General features: G+C 47.1%; 1 protein-coding gene across 1 annotated transcript in view; it reads left to right on the forward strand.

Annotated features, from left to right (window-relative positions):
• The window catches only part of PAPPA (pappalysin 1), a 223,080-nt gene that overhangs the window by 44,742 nt on the left and 153,954 nt on the right, over positions 1-24,384 (forward strand). The window contains exon 3 of the mRNA XM_064171661.1: positions 19,259-19,404. Coding sequence (XP_064027731.1) covers positions 19,259-19,404 — 146 coding nt within the window. The remainder of the gene's footprint in view (positions 1-19,258; positions 19,405-24,384) is intronic.

Here is a 24,384-nt window from a genome sequence, read left to right on the forward strand (position 1 = left end):
TGGCCCCATCAACATCCTTGTGTCGCATTCCCAGCCTTGACTTTGTAATACAGATCACAGCTGGTTGGTTTGAATTTCCCTTGAGTTACCCAGGATGCTGCTGAAAGCACAGGAAGAGCAGAAACGCTTTAATCAGTTAAATCAATCACACACACACCAAAAGTAGCCTAGACCTCAAAATGCACCCCGCGACCTTCGGTACCCACGGCGGTGACGTCTTTGTCCTGTTTCTTGAAGCGCAAGGTTTTCATTGGGGCTTGGCAGAAGGGTGGAGCGAGGGAGACACGGGAGGGGGGGTTTGCAGAGTTTAAAGAAAGGCAAAAGAAAATGTCAGTGAGAAAATGGAAATAGCCTGATGTTTCTCCAGCCTGGTGCTGGAGCCGGCCTCTCTCCCCCTCTCTCGCAGGGAAGGGGCTCCTTTTCCGTTCGCTTGACTGTGGCCTTATTTAATCGGTTTGCTCTGACACGGAGCCAAGAAAGGGCTTTGCTGTGTGTGATGCTGGGTCCTGCGTGCGTTCAGGCCTCCACAGCTGTTCCCTAGCAAGGATTGGCTTTTGACTACTGAGGTATTTTTTTATAGCCACAGAGGGCAACTATTAATAGATGAGATTTACCAAAACACGGAGCTACGCAGCGTGGTGTGGAGGGGAAGAGGGAAACCTGTGTGATTTATGCCAGGAAAATTCCATGTCGGAATTAGACTGAAAGACACAGTAAAGATGAATATGCCAAGACAGGGATTTAATCTGTTTCTCAGGCCGTGCCAGCGTTTCTCCTCCATTAAGGCTCTGAAGTATGTTGCTGAATTATTTCTTCAGCATTCAAGAGCGCAAATTGCACAAAGGATAAAGATAAGACACATAGGCAGAAAACACTGCTTTTTTTTTTTCTTCCTGAGCTGCCATTAGACTGAGAAAGAAATACCAGAAGGAAGCAGAGGCATTCCTGACCCTGAAGACATTTCGGTTTGATCAGACGAGGGATTAGGGGTAAAATGTGAAGAATTCCACATTGTGTGGTAGGAACGAGCCGGTCGGGACTTTGCTGCTTTGTTTATTGATTCATTTCTAATTTCCTTGATATGATGTAATGAGACTCGTGCCCTTGTCAGCCTCACAAATTCTAGTTGCCTATCGAAGAAGACAGGTTAAGGAAGGTTCAGCAGAAAGGAATGAGGCTGTCAGTTTAAGCTTCTTTTGCAGTCAGAGCCCAGACATTGATTAAATAACAGCAAATCCAGATGATATCAATTAATAGACCCATCTCTGTAATCAGCTGCATGGGCTTTGTGCACCTTCCAAAGGCAAAGCAGCAAACTGTGTCCCCTAGATGAGACCCACTGACTATCCATAGCCTGTGGGTATCAGCATCCCCTTCGTGCTCTGCAAAGCCTTACCTTAAGCTGTTTTGCTTGCTTCACTTATTTGTTTTGTTTAATTAGAAAAGAGAGAGGGAGAGATTAACTGGTGAGCAGTTCTGAATAAATACAGACATGTGATACATTCATGTAGAGGATGTGAGTAGATGTCAAAAAGGCCTGAGTTTAATTTGCCTCACGTGAGCATCAGATCAGTAGGGATGTGTTTCCAAACCAAAGTGCTCAGGTTTGCAGAACTGGTTGAGAGCAACTGCAAACCAGCATTTCTTTGTCATCTCCTGATTTCCACGGGCATGATGATGCTCTGTTCTCTACCTTCAATCCCAACAAGTGCATATGGAGACAACCATAGGCATTCCTGAGACATACTTATAGTTACATGAACTGATATTACTTGAAATACCTGAATATGTTTGTGTGATGGTTTGGGTGTTCCCTGCCCCCCCCCTCCCCCTCCCCCTCCAATTAAGAAAATCACCCAGACTAGATCAGCACCTGAAAAGTAAAGAATGAAGCTTTATATTTACAGCTTGGCACAATATACAAGCAGAGATTCACAATACTTGCAGCTATAGACAAAAATATACAAGTTAAAAAGGTAATACAGGAACACAGCAGCCCTCCCAGAAACCAGAGTCCCCAGGAGGGGCTCCCAACCACCCTTCCTCCTCCTTTCCAGCCCTTTACCATATCCCAGACTTTGCCTTACGTTCAAGGTGAGTTTGGAGAATTGGCCAGGGGAGTTAGGAAGCAGGAGGATTGGTCATAAGACAGCAGATTAGAGAGAGAAGTGCATACAGCCAGAGCTAAAGAGCAGCTCTCTTATCTATATTTGTGTTCTTGTTTTTCTACATCTCAGCAAGCCTATGAGTGAAGTAGACATCACCTTTGTTTCCTTTCCACAGCCTGTCATCTAATTCTTCTCACCAATGCAGTTTGATCTTGGCATTTCTGATCAGAGGGGTTTATCTTGCCTATATGCTTTCTGGAAGGACTAACTCTGTGAGCTGCTGCTTTCTCCCCCACCACATAGTCTCAATGTTACAGCACTGAATGCTGAGCATAAGCATTGGCTATTTGTAGCAGTCACTCAGTTAGTTCCTTAGGGAACAGTCATGCCATCTGTTCACAGCAGGTATAGACACACAGCAGAGGCATGATTTAGAGAATTAAAGTCTTTATAATTGCTGGAGAGAAGGTAGGTGCTTCTGCAAGCATTCAGGGCACCTAGGTTAGAGGCTGAGAATAGGTATGTGAATACCAAGCACACTTTACATCAGGCTTCCCTATCACACTGCATTCCTTAACAGTCATTCAATCTTTTCTATTTTTACCTATATAATGTTGTTCCAAATGGATGTTATGCTTTCTGTCTGGACTAAGTTATATATCCCAAGCCCTTTGAAGTCTGTAGAAAGATTGAACTCCCAAAGACTTTGGTCTTTGGCTTGGATCTCTGCATCCAGAGCACAAGCGAGGTCAAGAGCCTTCCTGAGACGAAGGGCAGTAGCTCAGAGGAAAGCTCCTGCAGCACAGCACTGCACAGAGTAAGTACAAGAAGTGTTTTGGGCAAGGATTGATGGCAACAGTTCACAGCATTATGAAAATCACTTCCCTTTTGCCTCCAGCCTTTTTACCACGACTGTGTCCGTGCCAAAACCCAGAACTCACTCACTAATTCTTCCAGAATTGATCGGTCATGATAAACTCCCGAACACGGAGTAAAGCGCTTCCGTCAGACACATCAGAGTGTTTCTCCCAGTTTGCCTGAAGAAATCTGTGCCATTTGGTTCCCCCCTGCACCTACTTGGATTCAGAACACATCCAGGAGTCTCTGACCTCTTCTTCCTGCACTCAGAAGTCCTCATATGGTTTTGCTTCTGGTTGTCATAGCACGGTTTAGGTTGGAAGGGACCTCAGAGACCATCTAGTTCCTCGGAATGTCTTGTCAGGCCCAAACCTTTTGCTATCCTCCTCTTGACCAGGCACAAAGTTCTTTTTTTTATCCCTGTGGGAACTTCATTATTAGTGAGGATGAACTTCTTTAAGGATGATGGAGCACTGGAAAAAGCTGTCCCAGAGAGGTGGCGAAACCTCCACCTCTGGAGACTTTCAAAAGCCACCTGGATGTGTTCCTCTGTCACCTTCTTTAGGTGAACTTGTCTTGGCATGGGTATTGGGCTTGATCTCCAGAGATCCTTTCCAACCCCTGCCATTTTGTGATCTTGTGAACAATACCTGAAGCATTTCCAGGTTTTGATCTAGAAAAGCATCAGGAGGAGATACTCCAAAAGGTGGTTCAGGGTTGCCTTCTCTTCTCCCGCAACTAAATGAGGCAGGATGTCAGGTTTGCAAAGTTCTTGACCTGTGCCTGAGCTGGCAGCAGAGGAATTGTGGAAGTGAGGAAGTCTGTAACAGCCTCCCTCTGTCTTAGCTGGGAAGCTGCAAGACATGTGTGGACGTGGCACCTGGGATATGGTTGAGTGCTGCTGGGCTGATGGTTGGACTCAATGATCATAGAGGTCTCTTCAAACTGAAACAATTTTATCATTTTATGATTTATGCTCACAAACGTGTCCAGAGAAGGGTGATGAAGGTGGTGAGGGGCCTGGAGCTCAGCCCTGTGAAGAGAGGCTTAGGGAGCTGGGGGTGTGCAGCCTGCAGAAGAGGAGGCTCAGGGCAGAGCTCATTGCTGTCTACAGCTACCTGAAGGGAGGTTGTAGCCAGATGGGGGTTGGTCTCTTCTGCCAGGCAACCAGGGCCAGAAGAAGGGGACACAGTCTCAAGCTGTGCCAGGGGAGGCATGGGCTGGATATTCTTCATGGAGAGAGTGATTTGCCATTGGAATGGGGTGCCCAGGGAGGTGGTTGGGTTTCCATCCCTGGAGGTGTTCAATAAAGGACTGGATGAGGCACTTGGTGCCATGGTCTAGTTGATTGGCTAAGGCTGGGTGCTAGGTTGGACTGGATGATCTTGGAGATCTCTTCCAACCTTGTTGATTCTATGATTCTCCCTTCAGTAGTTGTAGACAGCAAAGAGGTCAGCCCTGAACTTCCTCTTCTGCAGGCTGCACACCCCCAGCTCCCTCAGCCTCTCCTCACAGGGCTGTGCTCCAGGCCCCTCACCAGCTTTGTCACCCTTCTCTGGACCTCAACTTCTCTCTTGAATCGAGGATCCCAGAACTGGGCAACAGTACTCAAATCCTGTGGTAGTTGTTAGCAACACCTAAACAATAAATTGCTGCAGTAAACCAGAGTGGAAGTTGATATGTGTCTGTGATATGTAGATAGGATGACAGAGGGTGGAAGTGTTGTGGGGACATTAGTCTGTGTGGCCTGTCTATAGAGGTCATACTCGTGGCAACACTTGGTCAAGAACTTTGCCACAGAGGCAAGTCAGAGCTTTCCTCTTCTTGTGTCAGTATTGGACAACGGGGACCAGAGATTTGCACTCACAGCCCCTTGCTAGAGTCCTGTGTTTGATTCTCGTGGATCCACAGGCTCATGGTGCCAAAACAGGCAATTTCTGCACTTGTATCTGAAGGCCAAATGTATGGGTATGATTTCCTATAGTTTACTGTTACATGCTGGATCAGGAGTGTACCTTTCATGAGCTGCCAGCCCAGTTTTGTAGGGCCTTGGGAAATGTGTCCTCCAGGGAATGCTTACAATCAGCCTTACGTTTTGGACTGATAGTGCCTGTTTTCTGGTACATGTGTTAGCAGATCCAGATGTGAAACAACCCAAATGTCCTTCCTTCTGCCTAATAACCTGGGCATTGGGTCTGTCTCTTGCTCATTATGTAAGGGGTAGAGGAGCTTCTCTGCTTATGTGTCCTTCAACTGAAGGAACATCTGCTCTCAGCAGCACATGTGTACGGTGGTATCTGCTTCACCTCCTAGCTCTGCAGGAGTTGTGGGTCTGCATAGGTTTGAAAATCAGAAAGTCTGAAAGGCCTTGGGGGTTTGGAAAAGGCATATTTACATCTTTCCTCCTGCTGCTTGTCTCTGGCTCAACAGAGAGAAATGAGGGGCAGGATTTTGATGTCAGGGAGTTAATTAAGTTAGCAGTATCTGTTACAGCCATTGCTGCCACATCTGTCTCCCAACAGAGCTGCTTGACAAAATAGTAATCCACTAAGTCCTGTCTCCTGCTCTTGCTTTTCCTTTCTTTTTGTCTTCAGAGTGAACAGGAGTAGAAAAAGAAAACAATGATAACACTTGATTTAGGAAATCCACAGTCCACAATATTTTCTTTCTGCAACTCTGAACTGTCATTGTTGCAGGTGTGTTGGTGGTGTTTCTTCCACATCACCTGGCAAATTGCTGTGGATTCTGGCAAAATCAAAGCTAAATGTTCTTCCATGAAATTTCTGTTTCAGAAACTGACATTTACTGTTTCCTAGTAGTCTCTTCACTACAAGGAAAGAACAAGAGGAACCTTCTATTGCAGACCTTGTGTCTGCTGCATCTTAGAATCTGACTATTCAGTTTCCTTCCTTTAAAAATGTGCTCAGGACCTCGCTTGTCGAAGATAAAGACTTCTTGCTCTGATCCATCCATATCCCTGATAAAAACAGAAAGCAGAGAGCTAGATATTAGGTCATTGTTTTAAAAGAGAGGGGGGAAATCTCATCATCTTTAGCAATGCGAGGCTCTTAATGCCAGGGCACAAGGTTTTTTGTTTCCCTGAGCTGAAATCTCCATCATCAGATGATGTTCTTTGTGATCTCACCTTGCTGTCTCCTACCCATTCCTGCAGAAGATGAATTAAGAGGGAAATTTCAATCAGGTTTTCATTTCTTTCTCAGAAAGAGGAAAACTGAGATATCCTAACCATAAGCCATTCAAAATCAGAGTGAAGCCTGCAGCAGGACCAGCTTTGTGCACAACCCTGCCAGGAGGTTAAGGAATTGAGATTTGGAAGTCCACGAGTTGTAAAAACAAAAGCAGAAGAAAAGCAGCGGCATCTCCAAAGCCAGAAGTGATGTTTTGCAAGATACATATTTGGACTGGTTATTTTGGCCCATCAACTACAGCAGTGTCTGTAATAAAACATGCTAGGTCCTTTGTGGTTATATATGATTCCAGTTTAGTTTTGTTTTTTTCGCTGATGTCGGCCCCATTCCAAGTCTCTCTTCGTTCCAATAGCAATGTATATCTCACTCCGTGGCACAGGGTTTATGTGCAGGGAGATTAGTGTCAAAAAGTGAGATGAAAGGAGCAAAGAATTTGATCTTCACTTTTTTTTCTTTTTTCTTCATCCTGCATTTTTTGGTTGCATGCTGCTTAGGGAAGATGCTAAAGGACCAATCCCTTAAAGACCCAGCTGCACACCCTGGCCGAGATGGTGCCGTGTGTCACTCTTCCACAGGAGCTGTGGCTAATTCCAACCTAGCTGCAAGTACCCCAAGGCCTCAGTGCTCCCAGCCCAGGTCTGTGTTTAGTTTCCTGAAAATCCCAAATATTCCACGGGAGGTGACCCACCAGAGCCCACCCTGGCAGGGTCCTGACCCATCCTGCCTGCCTGCTGTTGAAGGCTGAGGGCACAGGGAGATGGAGCAACAGAAGAGCGCAGTATTCCTCCTGGTAGGATGCTCCTGTGTTTTCCATGGATTTTAAAGAGGGAACAGAAAGCATTTGCCAGTACTCCAGAAGTTCCCAAACCTGGGTCACTTCAGCTGTGACATCAGGGATCATGCAGCCAGGCACTTTTTTGGGCAGGCTACAGATAGGACCTCAAGCTCAACCCCACAGCCTCTGGGATGGAGATGAGAAGACAAGGCTGGAGTTGAATATTAATTGTGGCAATTGTTAGACAAGTTTAGGACCTAGAGAGTTTCAGTGAACTTCTCCTGTAATTAAAGAAAATTCTGTGTCAGAGCCTCGAGTTTCCTCTTGATCTCTAACTTCCAGTCTGATTAACAGAGGCTGTACCTAACTCTTGACCTGATTCAAGGGAGTGATGACAGGCTGCATTCCTGGTCTCTGGTGCTTTTCATAAAAAAATCAGGTTTGTTCTGGTGACTGAACCCAAAATGTCCTTTACTTGAACTGTTGTGCAGCATTATCCGTTGGTTGTTCTTGGAAGCTTTGGGATGAGAGGTGCTATGTAAATGCCAAATATTATTAGAACGGTGGCTGCTTGCTCACTGAAGGCAGGGAGGAAAAGCTGCTCCTGAAGCCAGTGTGCTACCTTGTCCTCAGAAACAGTGAAGCTGAGGGATTCAGGAAGGATCAACTTATTGTAAGGAGCTCAGACTTTCATCTGCTGACCACTGGACCTTTGGAGATTGTAAAATGTGAGTGAAAGATTGTAAAATAACAGTGAAGGCTTGTAAAAGACTATGAGCGGCCACCAGCAGACAAGCTGAAGGGCACTGCTCATTTAAAAGAAGGGTGACCTTCTTGTGGCATTCCAGGATCTGAAGGGGGCTACAAAAAAGATGGGGAGGGACTTTTTAGGCTCTCAGGGAGTGACAGGACTGGGGGGAATGGAGCAAAGCTGGAGGTGGGGAGATTCAGGCTGGCCATGAGGAGGAAGTTGTTGAGCATGAGAATGGTGAGAGGCTGGAATGGGTTGCCCATGGAGGTGGTTGAGGCCCCATGGCTGGAGGTGTTTGAGGCCAGGCTGGCTGAGGCTGTGTGCATCCTGCTCTAGGGTAGGGTGTCCCTGGGCATGGCAGGGGGGTTGGAACTGGCTGCTCCTCGTGGTCCCTTCCAGCCCTGACTGATTCTGTGATTCTATATTGTCATAGAACACAGGTTCATAAGGTGGAGTTTCTAATCCTAGCTGGCATACTGAATGATTTTGTCACTCTGACCAAATGGTTGCATTTCTCTACCTCAGTTTTCTCCATTTGAAAGACAGAGATGATTATTCCATTTGGCTGTTTCATGGAGAGGAGGCCCACCACAAGGGTTCTTGTCCCATGCTGCTATCACTTAAGCACTCGGAGGGGATCTGGAGCAGTGCAGAGTGCTTGTGTCAGGGCTTTGACCAGTGTGGAATTTCTCCCTTCATGTTTAGGAAGCATTTTGGGGCCCAGAGGGGAAGCACTGTGGAAGTGCCAAGCAGTATAACTGATTTAAGTTAAAATAACCTATATATGTGTGTGTGTGTGTTATATATATGTGTGTGTATGTGTGTCTTCCTATATTGATTGAAATTCTCCAGTGTTCATGAATTAGGTTTACTGCAGCCAAAAAGAGGTTTGGGATAAGAGGCAAAGGGAATCTGTTTTAACAGCACTGGTTCCTGAAAATACCCTTACACCACTTCTTTATCATTTGACTTTTCTCCTTGTTACAATCATTCAGCCTATAGAGTCTGGAAAAACATCAGGGTAGCCAGGGCAGAGGGAATATCAGATGGAGATGAGGGATGGATAAGAGACAAATTACAGTGCATTTCTCATGGGTCATTTGGCTCTCATCTTGAAAAGGAGGGAGAAAACAAATCCCAAAGTAGTAAAGGAAAGGAAAAGAGACAATCAAAACAAATAAACCTGCCAGTGCTGCTGATTTCAAAGGTCTGTGAAATGTGCATCTATGCCTTTCAGAATGCTTTGCTGTTTTGAAGAGATGAATCTTGAAATGTTCCATGCTTTAATCTTGCTCACAGTCTCAGAAGTTAATTGTACAGTTCGATCACAATTCCTTTGGGTTTCTTTTTCCTTTTGTTTTCTTCCTGCAGGCTGGGCAGCCAGCATTTCTTTCCCTAGTTCCATGTTGGTTAGCTTAGCTATTTTTTATGGCTTTGGGAGGAAATGAGGCTTTTCAGGTCTTGCTGCATGAAGAAGAGGAGGCTGAGGAGAGACCTCATTACTCTCTGCAACTACCTGAAGGGAGGTTGGAGCAAGGAGGGGGCAGCCTCTTCTCCTTTGTATCATAGAAACAGTCAGGGTTGGAAGGGACCACAAGGATCAGCCAGTTCCAACCCTGCTCTAGAGCAGGCTGCCCACAGACTCATCCAGCCTGGCCTTAAACACCTCCAGGGATGGGGCCTCAACTACTTCCCTGGGCAACCCAGTCCAGCTCTCACCACTCTCATGCTGAAAAACTTCCTCTTCACTGGCCAGCCTGACTCTCCCCACCTCCAGCTTTGCTCCATTCCCCCTAGTCCTGTCACTTCCTGAAAGCCTAAAAAGTCCCTCCCCAGCTGTTTTTTGTAGCCCCCTTCAGATCCTGGAATGCCACAAGAAGGTCACCTGGAAGCCTTCTCTTCTCCAGACTGCACAGCCCCAACTCTTTCAGTCTGTCCTCATAGCAGAGCTGCTGCAGCCCTCTGAGCATCCTCCTGGCCCTTCTCTGGACACTCTTCAGCATCTCCACATTCCACTTGTCATAGGGGCTCCAGAACTGGATGCAGTACTCCAGGTGGGGACTCAGCAGAGCAGAGCAGAGGGGGAGAATCACCTCTCTGGCCCTGCTGGCCACACTTCTCCTGCTGCAGCCCAGGCTCTGCTTGGCTTTCTGGGCTGCAAGTGCACACTGCTGGCTCCTGTTGAGAACCACCTGGGGAGGTTCAGGATGGATATTAGAAAATATTTCTTCACAGAGAGGGTTTTCAGCCATTGAAATGGTCTGCCCAGGGCAGTGATGGAGTCACTGTCCTTGGAGGTGTTTAAACAGCCTGCAGACTTGGTGCTTAGGGACATGGTTTGGTGTTGGCCCTTCAGTGCCGGGTTGAGGGTGGGATTGGATGAGCTTGGAGGTCTCTTCTAGCAGGAGTGATTCTATGAGTGTACTCAAGTTGCTCCACTCTTGGATGTAGACCTTGCAAAGGAAGAAGGCTCAGTGATCACATGTTTGTGGTCTGTAGCACTGCAACTCTTTATAAACCTGTATAAAAGTTGTATAGAAAGGAGTTTACAAGAGTAGACAGTGAGAGGATGAGGAGTAATGGATTTAAACTGAAAGAAGGTGGCTTTAGATAGGGCTTTAGGAAGAAGTTCTTCACCATAGGGGGTGGTGAGGACACTGGAACAGGTTGCCTAAAGGAGCTGTGGATGGAAGTGTTCAAGACCAGATTGGAATGGGGCTGTGGAGCAACCTCCTCTAGTTGATGTCCCTGCCCATGGGAAGGAGGTTGGGACTAAGTGATCTTTAAGGTCCCTTCCAATCCAAACCATTCTATCATTCTATGCTCAAAGTCAGGTCTCTGCTATAAGAGGCAGAGAGCAAAGCCTGGGAGGATAAAGGGAGGGAACGAAGGAATCGTTTTGTGTACATTAACAGCCACTCCAAACTCTTGCCAAGAGCTCAGACAGAGCATGTTTGACATTTGAAATTTTTTTACATCATCTTTTCCCCATTCTTTTTCCCTGAGCCTCTGCTCTTTCTTATCCTGGCCAGAACCAGCAGCAAAAGTGCCGAGAAAAAAGAGAGCAAAAAAAAAAATCTGTTTTCACTGTATTTCTGAATCTCAGCCCAGGTTTGTGAAGGATTTGGCAAGGATTTGCAAACCTTTGAGAGAATCTGTGTGGAGATCTGAGGAAACCCTCCTCCCTCCTTAAAAAAAGCAAGTTGCCTTGGCCAGCAGTTGGGCAAAAATTGGTCGTTTCAACTGAGGTTTCCTTTGAGATTTTGGATTTGAACCTGAAGCTGCACTTTGAGAATCAAATGTTGCTCTGACTAACTCTAGATTTACGCTGGAGCAAATACATCACAGTCAGTGCTGATACTTGTATGCAAGCCATTGAGAACAGAAGTTGGCTCAAAGTACAATCTTACATTGACTGAACCAAAAAAGGACCCAGAGCTGAGCTTGGAGGAGCCCAACCATAAGGTTTATTGCAACCTGTTGCTGTGGTTCATCCTGTAAAGTAGATATTTCATTTACAACATCCAGAAGATACCTGTGAGGAATTGCATGAACTAAAGCTGCATCATTTGTTAGAGGTCTTTTATCAGAAGGTCAGATAGGGCTGGGCAGGACTGTGCCGTTAGGGTTCTATAGATGAGGAGACTGATTTTTGGAATTGATAGCAAATTTCCTTTATGTATGGAATGAGATTTTTCCTTGCAGTCCTGTAGATTTGTAGTGCAAAGTGTTACAGAAGAAATGTGCTTGTTTTCAGGACTGCCCTGCTGGGAAGGTAGCATTTCAGAGCAAATGGAATGAAATAGAGGACTTGACAAGTGTAAGAGTTCTCTGTGTTAGGCCAAGTCACTGCTCTCTGTCTGCATTGCAAGATAAAGGAACCCTAACCCCAAAGCTTTCTCATATTGCACATATTACAACTCTTCTTTTCTCTCTATAATGTGATTTCTTTTTCATGGGGTGAGTAAAGCCTGAGTCACTAGCATAATGATAGAATTATTTCAGTCTGGAAAGGAGGGCACCCCAGGACCAAAGAACACCCAGACTTTTGTAGCCATGTGGGATTTGATTTTGTAATATGTGTTGCTTAGGGTTGGTCTTAACTGTAGGACTGGCCACTGATGTAAAAAACCCCTTTGTCCAGCTCAAACCAGCTACCCTGAACGCATTAGCAGTGCCACAGAGCCCAGCACAGGCTGCCAAACCTACCCAAGAAGCTGGGTTTATGTTTGAACAATTATCCTCAGTGTCTTTTCTTGGATCCTTATCATTGGTGTTATTTTGGCCAAAACATTTCTCATCTCTTGTAACAGAAGATCAGATTTGGGGGCTGAAGAGGACACTGCTGCAGTGAATAAAGCAAAATTCTTTCCAAGCTGCCAAGCCTTGCATGTGCTGACAGTGCTCACAATTTATGCTTGTGGACATGACCCAGGTGACTGCCTGGTTTGGATGCAGTCAGGATTGCAGTTACACATTTGGATTTCAGGTGTGAACCCAGGCAGTGATCTGGATCTAAATTGGGACTTTTCACTTGTAGCATTCTGGCTCCACTCTATTTCAGGCTCTGTCCCAGTCACTGAAAGATTTATACCTTTATCAATAAATTATCATGACTTTTACTACACTTACACCAGTGTCTTAAATTAACACTAAACTAAATGTAGATGAGGCACACTTCCTGCTTCACATGATTTATGGCAACCTGTCTGAAATGAGGAGCAGAATTAAATTTGCCAGTTGAAGGCAGATCTTCAACATCAGGTCAGACAGAAACTTTTACTGCAGGTTTCACAGCTAAATAGGGGGTGTAGGCTGTCTTTTTGCTCTTTGGGGTTTGGTAGACCTGTAGTACTTTAGGTTAAAACAAAAAACGAAGGAGACTAAATAAAAGTTAGAAATGTTTGCAGGTCTGGAATCTCCACTGTGTACATTATATCAGATTGAAGGTGATAGACAGGACAAATGTAGCAGTTACATGACACTGATAAGCTCTCAGCATGAGGAGTCTGTCTTCTTTGGATGACTTCCCTTTGAGAAAGATATGGAGAGTGCAGGTGAGAGCATCAGGAATGACCAGAGGTCTTGAAAACACATAACCAGTGGGGACTGGCTGAAGAAGTAAGGTGATAGGTTTGGTAAAGCAGAAGGAAATAATCTAATCCCCTGGTTTGGAGAAAGGCACAACATTGTGTGCACCTGTTACAGTAAAAGAGGCTCAGGCAAACCTTCAGAAAAAAATCCTGACCCTAAAGGTATTGAAACATGGACTGCAGGATTCTGGGGCAATGGCAGAGTCCTTGTCATGTGTGGGCTGAAGTATGAGCAAGATAGAAGTTTACTTGATGGGACACGAGGACATCTCCAACAGGCAGCTTATACACTAGCATCAACACTGCACCTCCAAAAGGCAGCTTATATACCAGCATCAACACTGCACCTCCAGAAAGGCAGCCTATACACCAGCACAACACTGCATCTCCAAAAGGCAGCTTATACACCAGCATCAGCACTGCATCTCCAAAGGCAGCTTATACACCAGCATCAACACTGCATCTCCAAAGGCAGCTTATACACCAGCATCAACACTGCACCTCCAAAAGGACAACTTATACACTAGCATCAACACTGCATCTCCAAAAGGCAGCTTATACACTAGCATCAACACTGCATCTCCAGAAGGCAGCTTATACACCAGCATCAACACTGCACCTCCAAAAGGCAAGATCTGTGTCCAGGCACCCAAGACTGAGAAATCACAGGGCAAAAAGCTATATTACTCTTGTGCACAATTGCTAAATAGCCCCACTTCAGGGTCAGCTGTCAGTGCTGTTGAAGGGATGCTTCTTACCATTTTCTTCAGGAAGAATATCATTTTAGTGGCTATGGTGGTGTTGGGTTGTTGGATTTGCTGATCCTAGAGGTCATTTCCAACCTTAATGATTCTGTGATTCCGCAGTTTATCTCCAATCTGTTCCTACTATTCACTGTGGCTGTTGAAAACCTCTAGGTAGACACTGCACCCTAAAACCTTCCCCCTCCCCACCCCTCCTCATGTTGGTTGAACTAATGGGGCAGTTGATTGTTGGGTGACTGTCCACATACTGGCTGCTGTTGTCTTTGCTGCTCTAAAGAGCTGATGTCAGTCCTGGGGCCAAGCTCAGAGCTGAAGGGACAAAGGGAACATGGCTGAGACACCTCAGCCACGCCACATTGGGAACCACACCAAGATCAGTCATAGGCTGCCCGCGAGTGCTGCCAGTGCCATCCAGAAGAGCTTTCTCTCTGCCTTCTAAGCTGTATACAATGGATTAGGCTGGGCTGACAGCTTCCTGGGAGCACCAAATGAAAGCAGAGACAGAGAGTCTCATGAAGGGGAGCGAAGTACTGGGTCCTATGGTTCCAGCAGATTTCCTCTGTCCTGCCATGTGCTGGTAAAGGACAGGATACTGTGTGCCAAGAGATAAAGAGCAGACTTGGAGGCTGACTCCCCGTTGCAGAAGATGCTACTGGTTAGATTTTTTTCCCTTTTCTGTTCTTCATTTGGAGTGCTGAAATGCAGTGCTCTGTGTTCCTAGCAGACTGATGAGGCACTTGGAGCCCACACTCCACAATGAGCAGATAGCAGAGGTCCTGCTCAGCGTTTGGGTGGAGTCTTGCGAATAATCCCTTAAGTACCCTGTTTGTTTTCTTGCTGTAAAGTGACACTTGTCTCTGAAGGAAAAAAACAAAACCAAGTCAAATAGAGAATAACTCCAAGCAAACAGTAGAAAACATTTCCTAACAATAAGGGCTGGAAGGCTCCGTGTTCCTTGCAAAAACAACCAGGGCTGCAAGAGGTTGCACCCCAGCTGTGTTAGGGAAACACGGAGAAGCCACTCTCTGACCTGGCAGAAAGTGGGGGAGGAAGAGTTTCCAACCCTGCAACGAAACTGCTTGACTCCAGCCATCAAGGCTAGAGTTAATACGATTAAACCTGGTATCAGCCCAGTTTAAAAGCCATTGTCAGATGTGTTTGTAGCTAAATAGCAAGGATTGGTGGCTGGATTTGGATTTGGAGCTGAAGGCCAAAAGAAGGGAGCTCCTCACAGTGGTCCCCAGGGGCAGGTGGAGCTGCTGGATGAGGGCTTCACCTCGTTGCCCAAGATAAGTCCTGCTGTGGTGGAGCTGCAGTCCAAATGGCCAGGAAATGGGCTTGACAGAGGAGACAGGCAGGGGGATAATGGCTGATGTGACTGATGGGGCAGGCTGTGTGGGTGAGCAGGCAGTGGCGAGACACTGCTGGATGAGCTGAAGACTCCATTAGGCTGAAACTGGAGCACGGTATGGGATATGTATTACTGCCTGGGGTCTGGGGCTTGCTGGCTGAGGGCGAGCTGCTACACACTGCCGTTTCAGAGGGCTACTTACACTGCAGTGAAGGGGAAAAAAAGCATCCAAAGCTGTGCTTTGGACAAGTGAGTCGATGAAAAGATTCGGGTGGGAGTGTGCACATTGCCTGATATGATTTGGTGTCCCAAATGGCCTTAAACAGCCCATAGAATTTCTATGTCTAAACCAGATTCCAGCAGAGGAGACCTTTTATGATGCACTAATAGCCTCATTAGGCTTTCTGGAGCAAGGCAGGCTCCCAGCATCGTATGTTTTTTCCATTACAGGAATTGCACGTGTTTTGTTGTGCTTTGGGTTTTGTTTTGTTTTCCACACAGACTTGCCCTGACAGTTCCCCCATTCAGGTTTATGTTGGAGGTACCATCTCGAGCCAATGAGTTTTATGAAATATGTTGCTGGCACTCAGAGATGAGCTGCATAAAGGAAATATTCTAATGACAGTTGGAAAGGCTTTGATCCCTTTCCAGGACTGCACTCATATCTTTGAAATGTGAGTTTGGCAGTGCTGGAAAGGCTGGGCTCTTTGGCTCTCTTTGGCATGAGCCCATGTGGCAGACATTATGTCCTCTATCAGGGGACCCACATAACCTTGAGAAGTGTAAGCAATGCTCGTGGATTGCGTTGGGTCAGATAGTCTGGGCTGATAACAAAGCAGCCGCAGCAGCAGGGGGGAGTCAGCCCAGTCCAACGCAATAACCGAAAACTATTTTGACCTGGTAACTGTTGGGTCTGCTGCCTGCAGCTACATCGTTGGACATGAACTGCAAAAGTAGTTAATTTATGCCTCCTTGAGTGTAGGAATGTGGTGATGATGGATAGAGATGGGAGGTTATTAGAAACATGGGGAGGAAGGAGAGAATGGAATTCCAGCTTGGTGTTTTTATCTCTTACACACACACACACACACACAGAGCCTGGATCCTTTGCATACATACTCTTGGCTGCCTCGCATGTGTGCAGAGCCCAAGCCCTGGTTCCACACTCGCAGCTCTCCTCATGCACGCACATGCAGGCACATGTTCACATGCTTACAAGGGATCTGCCTGAGCTAATGCTGCAGCATGCTTATGTGCTGGGGCTTGCTGGCTGCTCTTGGCGAGGGGTTTGCAGTCGCTTCCTCCCAAGTACGATCTGTTTACACCGCTCCTGTACGGACCCTGTGCTGAAAATCCTCTCAGCATTCTGTCCTCACACAGTTTGATCCCCGAGGTTCCTTCCAACCTGCCGCTCTGTGGTTCTGCTCACCTGCAGACTTCTGCTGGCTAGCAGAGAAGCAGTGGTCAGGGACCTGCTAGGAAACCAAGTCCAACCGACCTTGTACAGTGCATTTGCGCCTAACAGGAGTTCAGTCTCGGCGATGCACTGGCATCACTGGCCACTTAGGTTAATGCTGCCTGCCCTGGATGCTGTCTGCTGAAACTATCTCTGCACAGAGCAGCCCTAGGTGCCGGTGCACACAGCCTTAAAGAAATGTGGGAGTGATGTGGCCCTGCACAAAGGATATAAATGGGATCGGAGTGTGCAAATAATCAGCAGCTGAGAATGAGGAAATGTTAGTTTAGCTTATTTGAAAACATAAGCATGAGGATAAAAATGGGTATCTCAGGAGGGTAGTTTGAGTATAGTCACTCCTACAGTCCAGGGGCAACAGCCACAGACTCAGTCCAGACAGTGCCTTTCCTCCCCTTCCTGCTAGGACACAAACACAACTGTCTCTATTTGGGAGGTGCACGATGCTTCTGCTTCTGTCCTTTTCTCTCTTGCACAAAGTATCACAGCACTCCCACTTGCCTTCTTGTGCTTCTCCTGGCTGCTTTTCCCTGGTACTGCCATACATACCCACATATACATTGTGCCCTTCACAGGCACCCATCCTACATCCTGTGTTCCCCCTCTGCACTTACACTTTCTGTTTGGAAATGCACACGAGCTCTGATACGTAATCTCCAACTGTTGCTCATGGATGTGTGCAAGTGTGAGCCCACGTTTGACAAAGATGTTTTCAAATGCACAAAGAGGACCTTGGAAATAGATTGTGCACACCCTCAGAACACTGGACAGATGCATGCAGAACAAGAGGCATGCATGCAGCTCTTTGAGGAGCTGAGGGGAAGATCTCTGTATTTTCCATAGATGAATTGGGAACACTGGAGAGATGAGAAATGTGTAAAGGGTCACAGCACTGACCTGTCCTTCAGGATGTCATCCACATTTGATTGGAGGATAAATGCTGTATGGAATGGAAACATACCCTTCTATTGGTGTCCCCAAAGAGCACATCTTCCTCCATGAGTCAGCGAGGGCCTGGGGACACCCAGCCATGAACTATTTTGGAGGCAATGACTTCAGCAAGTGGCAGGAGAAGCTATTGTGGAAACATGAATGTGTTTTCCATTGGGGAGTCCTCCAGGGAAGGACAGAAAGATCTTGGTGCTGAGCCAGCTCCCCTATTTTTTCTTTACCCTTCTGGGAACAAAAGCCTTGCAAAGTATGTGAGGAACCCTGCTTAGTGAATGTGATTGCCTTTGGTTTGTGAGAGCTATGTGAGCCCTGTGCACACACACACACATATGGGGAGGGAGACTTCAAAAGCAGGAATCAACCTGCTCAAGACCATCATGGTTTCCTTTCCTTATAAGCTAGTCAACCGTGCTTGACTCTGTGTGATCTCTCTGTTGCTTTCACCTGTCAAGTGAAGATAGGACAACTTATCTGTGTTTTAGATCTTGTGGTAGCACAACATTTCATTACCCAAAGACCAAGGTAAACCAAGGAGTTTACTCCTCTGCTTCACTTGCTCTTGCTTTACTCATTCTGCCCCTGTACTCTGCACTGGTTAGACCACACCTTGAGTACTGTGTTCAGTTCTGGGCCCCCCAGTTTAGGAGGGACATTGAGATGCTTGAGCGTGTCCAGAGAAGGGCAACGAGGCTGGGGAGAGGCCTTGAGCACAGCCCTACGAGGAGAGGCTGAGGGAGCTGGGATTGGTTAGCCTGGAGAAGAGGAGGCTCAGGGGAGACCTTATTGCTGTCTACAACTACCTGAGGGGTGGTTGTGGCCAGGAGGAGGTTGCTCTCTTCTCTCAGGTGGCCAGCACCAGAACAAGAGGACACAGTCTCAGGCTGTGCCAGGGGAAATTTAGGCTCGAGGTGAGGAGAAAGTTCTTCACTGAGAGAGTCATTGGATACTGGAATGGGCTGCCTGGGGAGGTGGTGGAGTCGCCCTCCCTGGAGCTGTTCAAGGCAAGGTTGGACGTGGCACTTGGTGCCACGGTCTGGCCTTGAGCTCTGTGGTGAAGGGTTGGACTTGATGATCTGTGAGGTCTCTTTCAGCTCTGGTGATACTGTGATACTGTGATACTCCCACTCAGAGCATCACAGTGCCACCGAAAAGAGCGTGGCACTGTGGTCCACCCACTGGCAAATAGCTCCTGTGCTGCAGCGTGGACAAAGTCTAAAGGACCACAAAAAAGTGCCATCAAGTTTAAGGTATTGGCTTTGCTTCCCTGCAAAGAGATTGCTCTGAGAGCTCCAGATATACCAAAATACTGCTCACCTAGGGTGGGGACCTAAGGAGCCTTGGGAATTTATGCCATGATGTGGTACCTCTCTTGCAAGGAGATCTCTTAGCGCAACTTTTCTTGCTGAAAACAGCAATTTCCAACTGACCACTCTTGTGTCATCATCTCAACACAAGTGACTGCCATTGGTGCTAAAGGAGTCACTCTGCAAGCTGGTGTTAGTTATTGGGCCAGCCTGAAGTTGTGAAACTTGTTATTGCGAAGGAAAATTGGAGGTAACAATAATAAACAGCTCAGAGGAAATGTGCAAGGTAACTGCTGATATGAAAAGATTTACTGACCATAATACCTGCTTAATTACATTCATAATGAACAGATTCCTATACTTATCTTAGGAATGTGGACAGCTTTATGTATTTACCTTGGATTCTGTGGCCTTAGTTAATCAATGGCCTGAAGTTCTTAGATTGGATTCACCCACATGAATGCAAAGTAATTGAAGTTTGGGAGTAGGTTTTGAAAGTATTTCAGGTGATTGATAGAGAGGCTATTGTGAGCTCTCTGCCTGGATTGTGGCACTTCTTCAATGCTTTGCTGCTTTCTATGTCACCTGCAGGACAAATAAGTGCTTTGCTTTTTCTGCAGAGCATACTTAGATGTCAACGAACTAAAGAACATACTCAAACTGGATGGGTCCACACACCTCAACATCTTCTTTGCCAATTCCTCTGAGGAAGAGCTGGCTGGAGTGGCAACTTGGCCCTGGGACAAGGAAGCCTTGATGCATCTAGGTGAGTGATAAAGATGTTTCTTCTGTGGAAAGCATTCTTCTGAGGGGCTAAGGAGGAAAGACAAATATGCGTTAAGCTCTGTTCTGATTTCTTATCATTCCTCTAATATATAGTCAGGGGAAAAAAAGTATTTCACGATTCCCAGATACTGGCTCAGAACCAGGAAAATATTAGGTTATAAACCCAAAGCATATTATGGTATTTGTAGATGATGTCAAGCTGAAAGTATTTCACCTTTTAAGTGAAGCTACTTTACAGGGCAATCACTCCATGGGAGCACTTTGTGAAGAAGACTGCGGGGGGATAGGTTGGGGGGATGCTTGGCAGGAGTGAGTTTTTAACCTTAGCCTGTTACATTCTGATCCTGTAGTTCGTTAACTGGTAAGTGCTCAATTAATTTTCCTCACAAAATGCAGTTAGAGTTTGTTGTTGTTTTTCTCTGCCAATGTGCAAAAGAGCAAACTGCTGAGAGATTCTATTTCTAATGTTCATTTGAGTGGAACTGGAAAGAGTTCACTACCCTGCAGATTGCCCTGCATGTTTCATAACTACGTTGCTGAGTATGGCTGCTGGAACCCAAGGATCCAGACAAAGCTGTTCAGCCTCCCAGATGACTCATTGCCCTGACACCTGCAGTGCCACTGGACTTCTGTTCCTTGAAAAATGTCAGATGAGCCTCAGAAGGTTCAGAAGGCACCAGCTGAGTCTGTATATACTCCTTCTAACTGCACAAGCCTCCCTCAGGCTGCAAGCCTCATCTGCTCATCTTATAAGAGCAGAGCTCCTCAGAAGTTTTCCAGATATTTCTCCAGCTTGTTCAGATCTTCCTAGGCTGGAAGAGAAGTCTAGTTTCAGCCAAGTTCAGTCTTTTTGAAAGGCTCTTTCAGCCAGTTTTTATATAACCCAAGCCCACATTGAGCAAAACAACAGAAAAAGAAGACATGGTAAATGCAAACCTCGATGAGGAGAGCGAAATGTGGTGTTTATTACTCTAAAGCATGCTACGAGAGCTGGGCTACAGCTCCAGCCCTCAGTCAGGAAGGCTCTTCCACATCCACAAATACATTACCCCGAGACATAGTGTTAGCATCTCTTTGTAGTCACCTGTCTCCATAGTGGGAGAGTTGCATGGTCACATCTAGCAGTTAAAGTGGCTGCCCTACTTAGTATCATGGAATCAACCAGGGTTGGAAGGGACCACCAAGGATCATCTAGTTCCAACCTCCCTGCCATGGGAAGGGGCACCCTACCCTCAATCAGGCTTCACACAGCCTCAGCCAGCCTGGCCTTAAACACCTCCAGGGATGGGGCCTCCCTGGGCAACCCATTCCAGTCTCTCACCACTCTCATGCTCAACAACTTCCTCCTCACGTCCAGTCTGAATCTCCCCACCTGCAGCTTTGCTCCATTCCCCCCAGTCCTGTCACTCCCTGATAGGCTAAAAAGTCCCTCCCCAGCTTTTTTGTAACCCACTTCAGATCCTGGAAGGCCACAATAAGGTCACCTTGGAGCCTCCTCTTCTCGAGTTAGTAGATGTTTGATTACAATGTTCAGCTCTGCAGCTGCTCTGGAAGAAGTGTGAGCAAACTTCCCTTCCCAAGGACAGTACTGACATATCCATTTGCCTGCTGAGCTGGGCTGGAGGTAAAGCCACTTCCACTCTCATTTGTCTCCATCTCTATGGGCTGGGAGCACCCAAACCTGGAGATGCTGTAAATGCCTACCAGTGAGCATTCTCCATAGCAACATCTTCTGGCAAAACCAAAGATAAACATTGCCCTCAGCTTCAACCAGCATTGACACTGCTGTGATATCTGTCACTTTCTGCTACCACAGTCCCCTGCTCCTGCACCAGACTCTCAGTAACTCTGCTTCTGATTGTGCAGGAGTGTGGATTGCCCTGTGCTCAACACTGGTCAGGCCACACCTTGAGTACTGTGTCCAGTTCTGGGCTCCTCAATTCAAGAAAGATGTTGAGATACTGGAATGTGTCCAGGGAAGGGCAGCAAAGTTGGTGAGGGGCCTGGAGCACAAACCCTGTGAGGAGAGGCTGAGGGAGCTGGGGGTGTGCAGCCTGCAGCAGAGGAGGCTCAGGGCAGAGCTCATTGCTGTCTACAACTACCTGAAGGGAGGCTGTAGCCAGGTGGGGTTGGGCTCTTCTTCCAGACAATGAGCAACAGAACAAGGGGACACAGTCTCAAGTTGTGGCAGGGGAAGTCTAGGCTGGATTTAGGAGGAATTTGTTGTCAGAGAGAGTGATTGGCATTGGAATGGGCTGCCCAGGGAGGTGCTGGAGTCACCGTGCCTGGAGGTGTTGAAGCAAAGCCTGGCTGAGGCACTTAGTGCCATGGTCTGGTTGATTGGCCAGGGCTGGGTGCTAGGTTGGACTGGAGGTCTCTTCCAACCTGATTGATTCTATGATTTATTGTTGTTAGCTCAGATGCCACTGATGGAGTGAAACAAGGCTGCAATGTAGCCAATTCTTCCCTGCAAGAGCATTTTCACAGCTTCCCCTTGGCGTTGCCATGGGAGGGAGCCGAGAACAAGGGGAGAGCTCCAGAGCACCAACAAGAACCTTCTACAAGAGGGCTGAGGCTTGCCCAATGCCCTGATGACTTCTGTCACTTCGTTAAGCTAATTGTCAACATCATGCCTAAGCAAAACAATTTAAATGCAGCTCCTGCAGTGTATTGACAGGATCCATTAGCCAAAAAAAAAAAAAAAAAGAAAAAGATCTCATGAGAGAGGGAAAAAAGAAATTAAGCCTTAGCCAAGGGTTTAAAGTTGACTTACAGTGGAAAAAAAGGTAAAAATAAATAAATAAAGGTCCTAATTTCCTGTCATAGTAGCCCGCCCAGACCTCTGCTTGCTCTGTAAGAATTCATCTTTAATAATTTTTTTTAAACTCTCTTTCTATAAATCCAATCTGTACTTCATAAAAAAAAATATGAAATATGTCCTGTGGTGCAGATCTAAAGGCTGGGCTAGAGATTGTCTGGGTGAGGGAGTTTATCTTTTCTGGAAAACTGCAATTGATTTAGGTTCCTGACAGCTGGGAAAAATATAAATTTTCAACAAAGGCAAAAAGAAAATTTCCCTCTCCAGCTGCCTCTGGGTTGTCCAATGCCAGAAGCATTTACCCAGCCCTTTACTTTGAAGGCAGGTCCTGCTGAGGAATTTCACAAATACTCCTGCCATTGGGGGAAAAAAACAAAACAACAAACCATGACTCTGGAATTATCTTTGGGAAAGAGACACCCACACAGTACAGCAGAGTCCTGTGTGGTGGAGATCAAGATCTTCACCTGGGTAGAGACCAAGCACCAGAGCATGTGGTAGGGAACATAGAATCATAGAATCAAGCAGGTTGGAAGAGAGCTTCAAGCTCATCCAGTCCAACCTAGCACCCAGCGCTGGCCAATCAACCAGACCTTGGCACTAAGTGCCTCATCCAGGCTTTTCTTGAACACCCCCAGGGATGGTGACTCCACCACCTCCCTGGGCAGCCCATTCCAATGCCAATCACTCTCTGCCAACAAATTCCTCCTAACATCCAGCCTAGACCTCCCCTGCCACAACTTAAAACTGTGTCCCCTTGTTCTGTTGCTGGTTGTCTGGGAGAAGAGCCCAACCCCACCTGGCTACAGCCTCTTTTCAGGTAGTTGTAGACAGCATAGGGATTGCAGAGCCTGTGTACTGGCAGATCTACACACAGGAATTGGGATTGCGGAGATCTGGTGTAAGGAGCAGTGCAGTGCTGTGAGAAGGGTGTGTAGGTGTGGCGTGTGCCATAGGAGGCATGGTGGTGTGGTGTGGCTGATTTTATTCCTTGCTTTCTGCCTGTATTTAAAATGTCAGTTAATTTTTTTAAATATTGTGCATTTATTTGTACATTTGCATGTGACTGCTGCCTGTGCACAGTCACACATGCCCGTGTGTCCCCCAAGTGGAGTCCCTCAGGGGTCAGACCTGGGACCAGTCTTGTTCAACATCTTTGTCAGTGCCATGGACAGAGGCATTGAGTGCAGCCTCAGTAAGTTTGCTGACCACACCAAGCTGTGTGGTGCAGCAGACAGGCTGGAGGGAAGGGATCCACCCAGAGAGACCTGGACAGGCTGGAGAGGTGGGCACAAGCCAAGCTCAGGAGGTTCAACAAGACCAAGTGCAGGATCCTGCATCGTGGTTGAGCAAATCCCAAGTACCCGTATAGGCTGGGCAGTGAGTGGCTGGAGAGCAGCCCTAAAGAGAGGGACTTGGGGGTGCTGGTGTACAAGAAGCTCAACAGGAGCCAGCAGTGTGTACTTGCAGCCCAGAAAGCCAAGCAGAGCCTGGGCTGCAGCAGGAGAAGTGTGGCCAGCAGGGCCAGGGAGGGGATTCTCCCCCTCTGCTGTGCCCTGCTGAGACTCCACCTGGAGTCCTGCATCCAGTTCTGGAGCCACTATTACAAGAGGGCTGTGGAGATGTTGGAGAGTGTCCAGAGCAGGGCCAGGAGGATGCTCAGAGGGCTGCAGCAGCTCTGCTGTGAGCACGGACTGAAAGAGTTGGGTCTGTGCAGTCTGGAGAAGAGGAGGCTCCCAGGTGACCTTCTTGTGGCCTTCCAGTATCCGAAGGTAGCCTCAAAAAACAGCTGGGGAGGGACTTTTGAGGCTCTTAGGGAGTGACAGGACTAGGGGGAATGGAGCAAAGCTGGAGGTGGGTAGGTTCAGTCTGGACAAGAGGAGGAAGTTGTTGAACATGTGAGCGGTGAGAGGCTGGAATGGGTTGCCCAGGGAGGTGGTTGAGGCCCCATGGCTGGAGGTGTTTAAGGCCAGGCTGGCTGAGGCTGTGGCCAGGCTGCTCTAGGGTAGGGTGTCCCTGGGCATGGCAGGGGGTTGGAGCTGGCTGATCCTTGTGGTCCCTTCCAACCTTGACCGATTCTATGATTTGATGTGCAAAGGGGAAGTCTTCTCCCTGTTCCTGTTTCTACATACGTCCTTGCAG

Source organism: Pogoniulus pusillus, chromosome 35 (assembly GCF_015220805.1).
Source record: "Pogoniulus pusillus isolate bPogPus1 chromosome 35, bPogPus1.pri, whole genome shotgun sequence".
In the NCBI taxonomy this organism is placed as follows: domain Eukaryota; kingdom Metazoa; phylum Chordata; class Aves; order Piciformes; family Lybiidae; genus Pogoniulus; species Pogoniulus pusillus.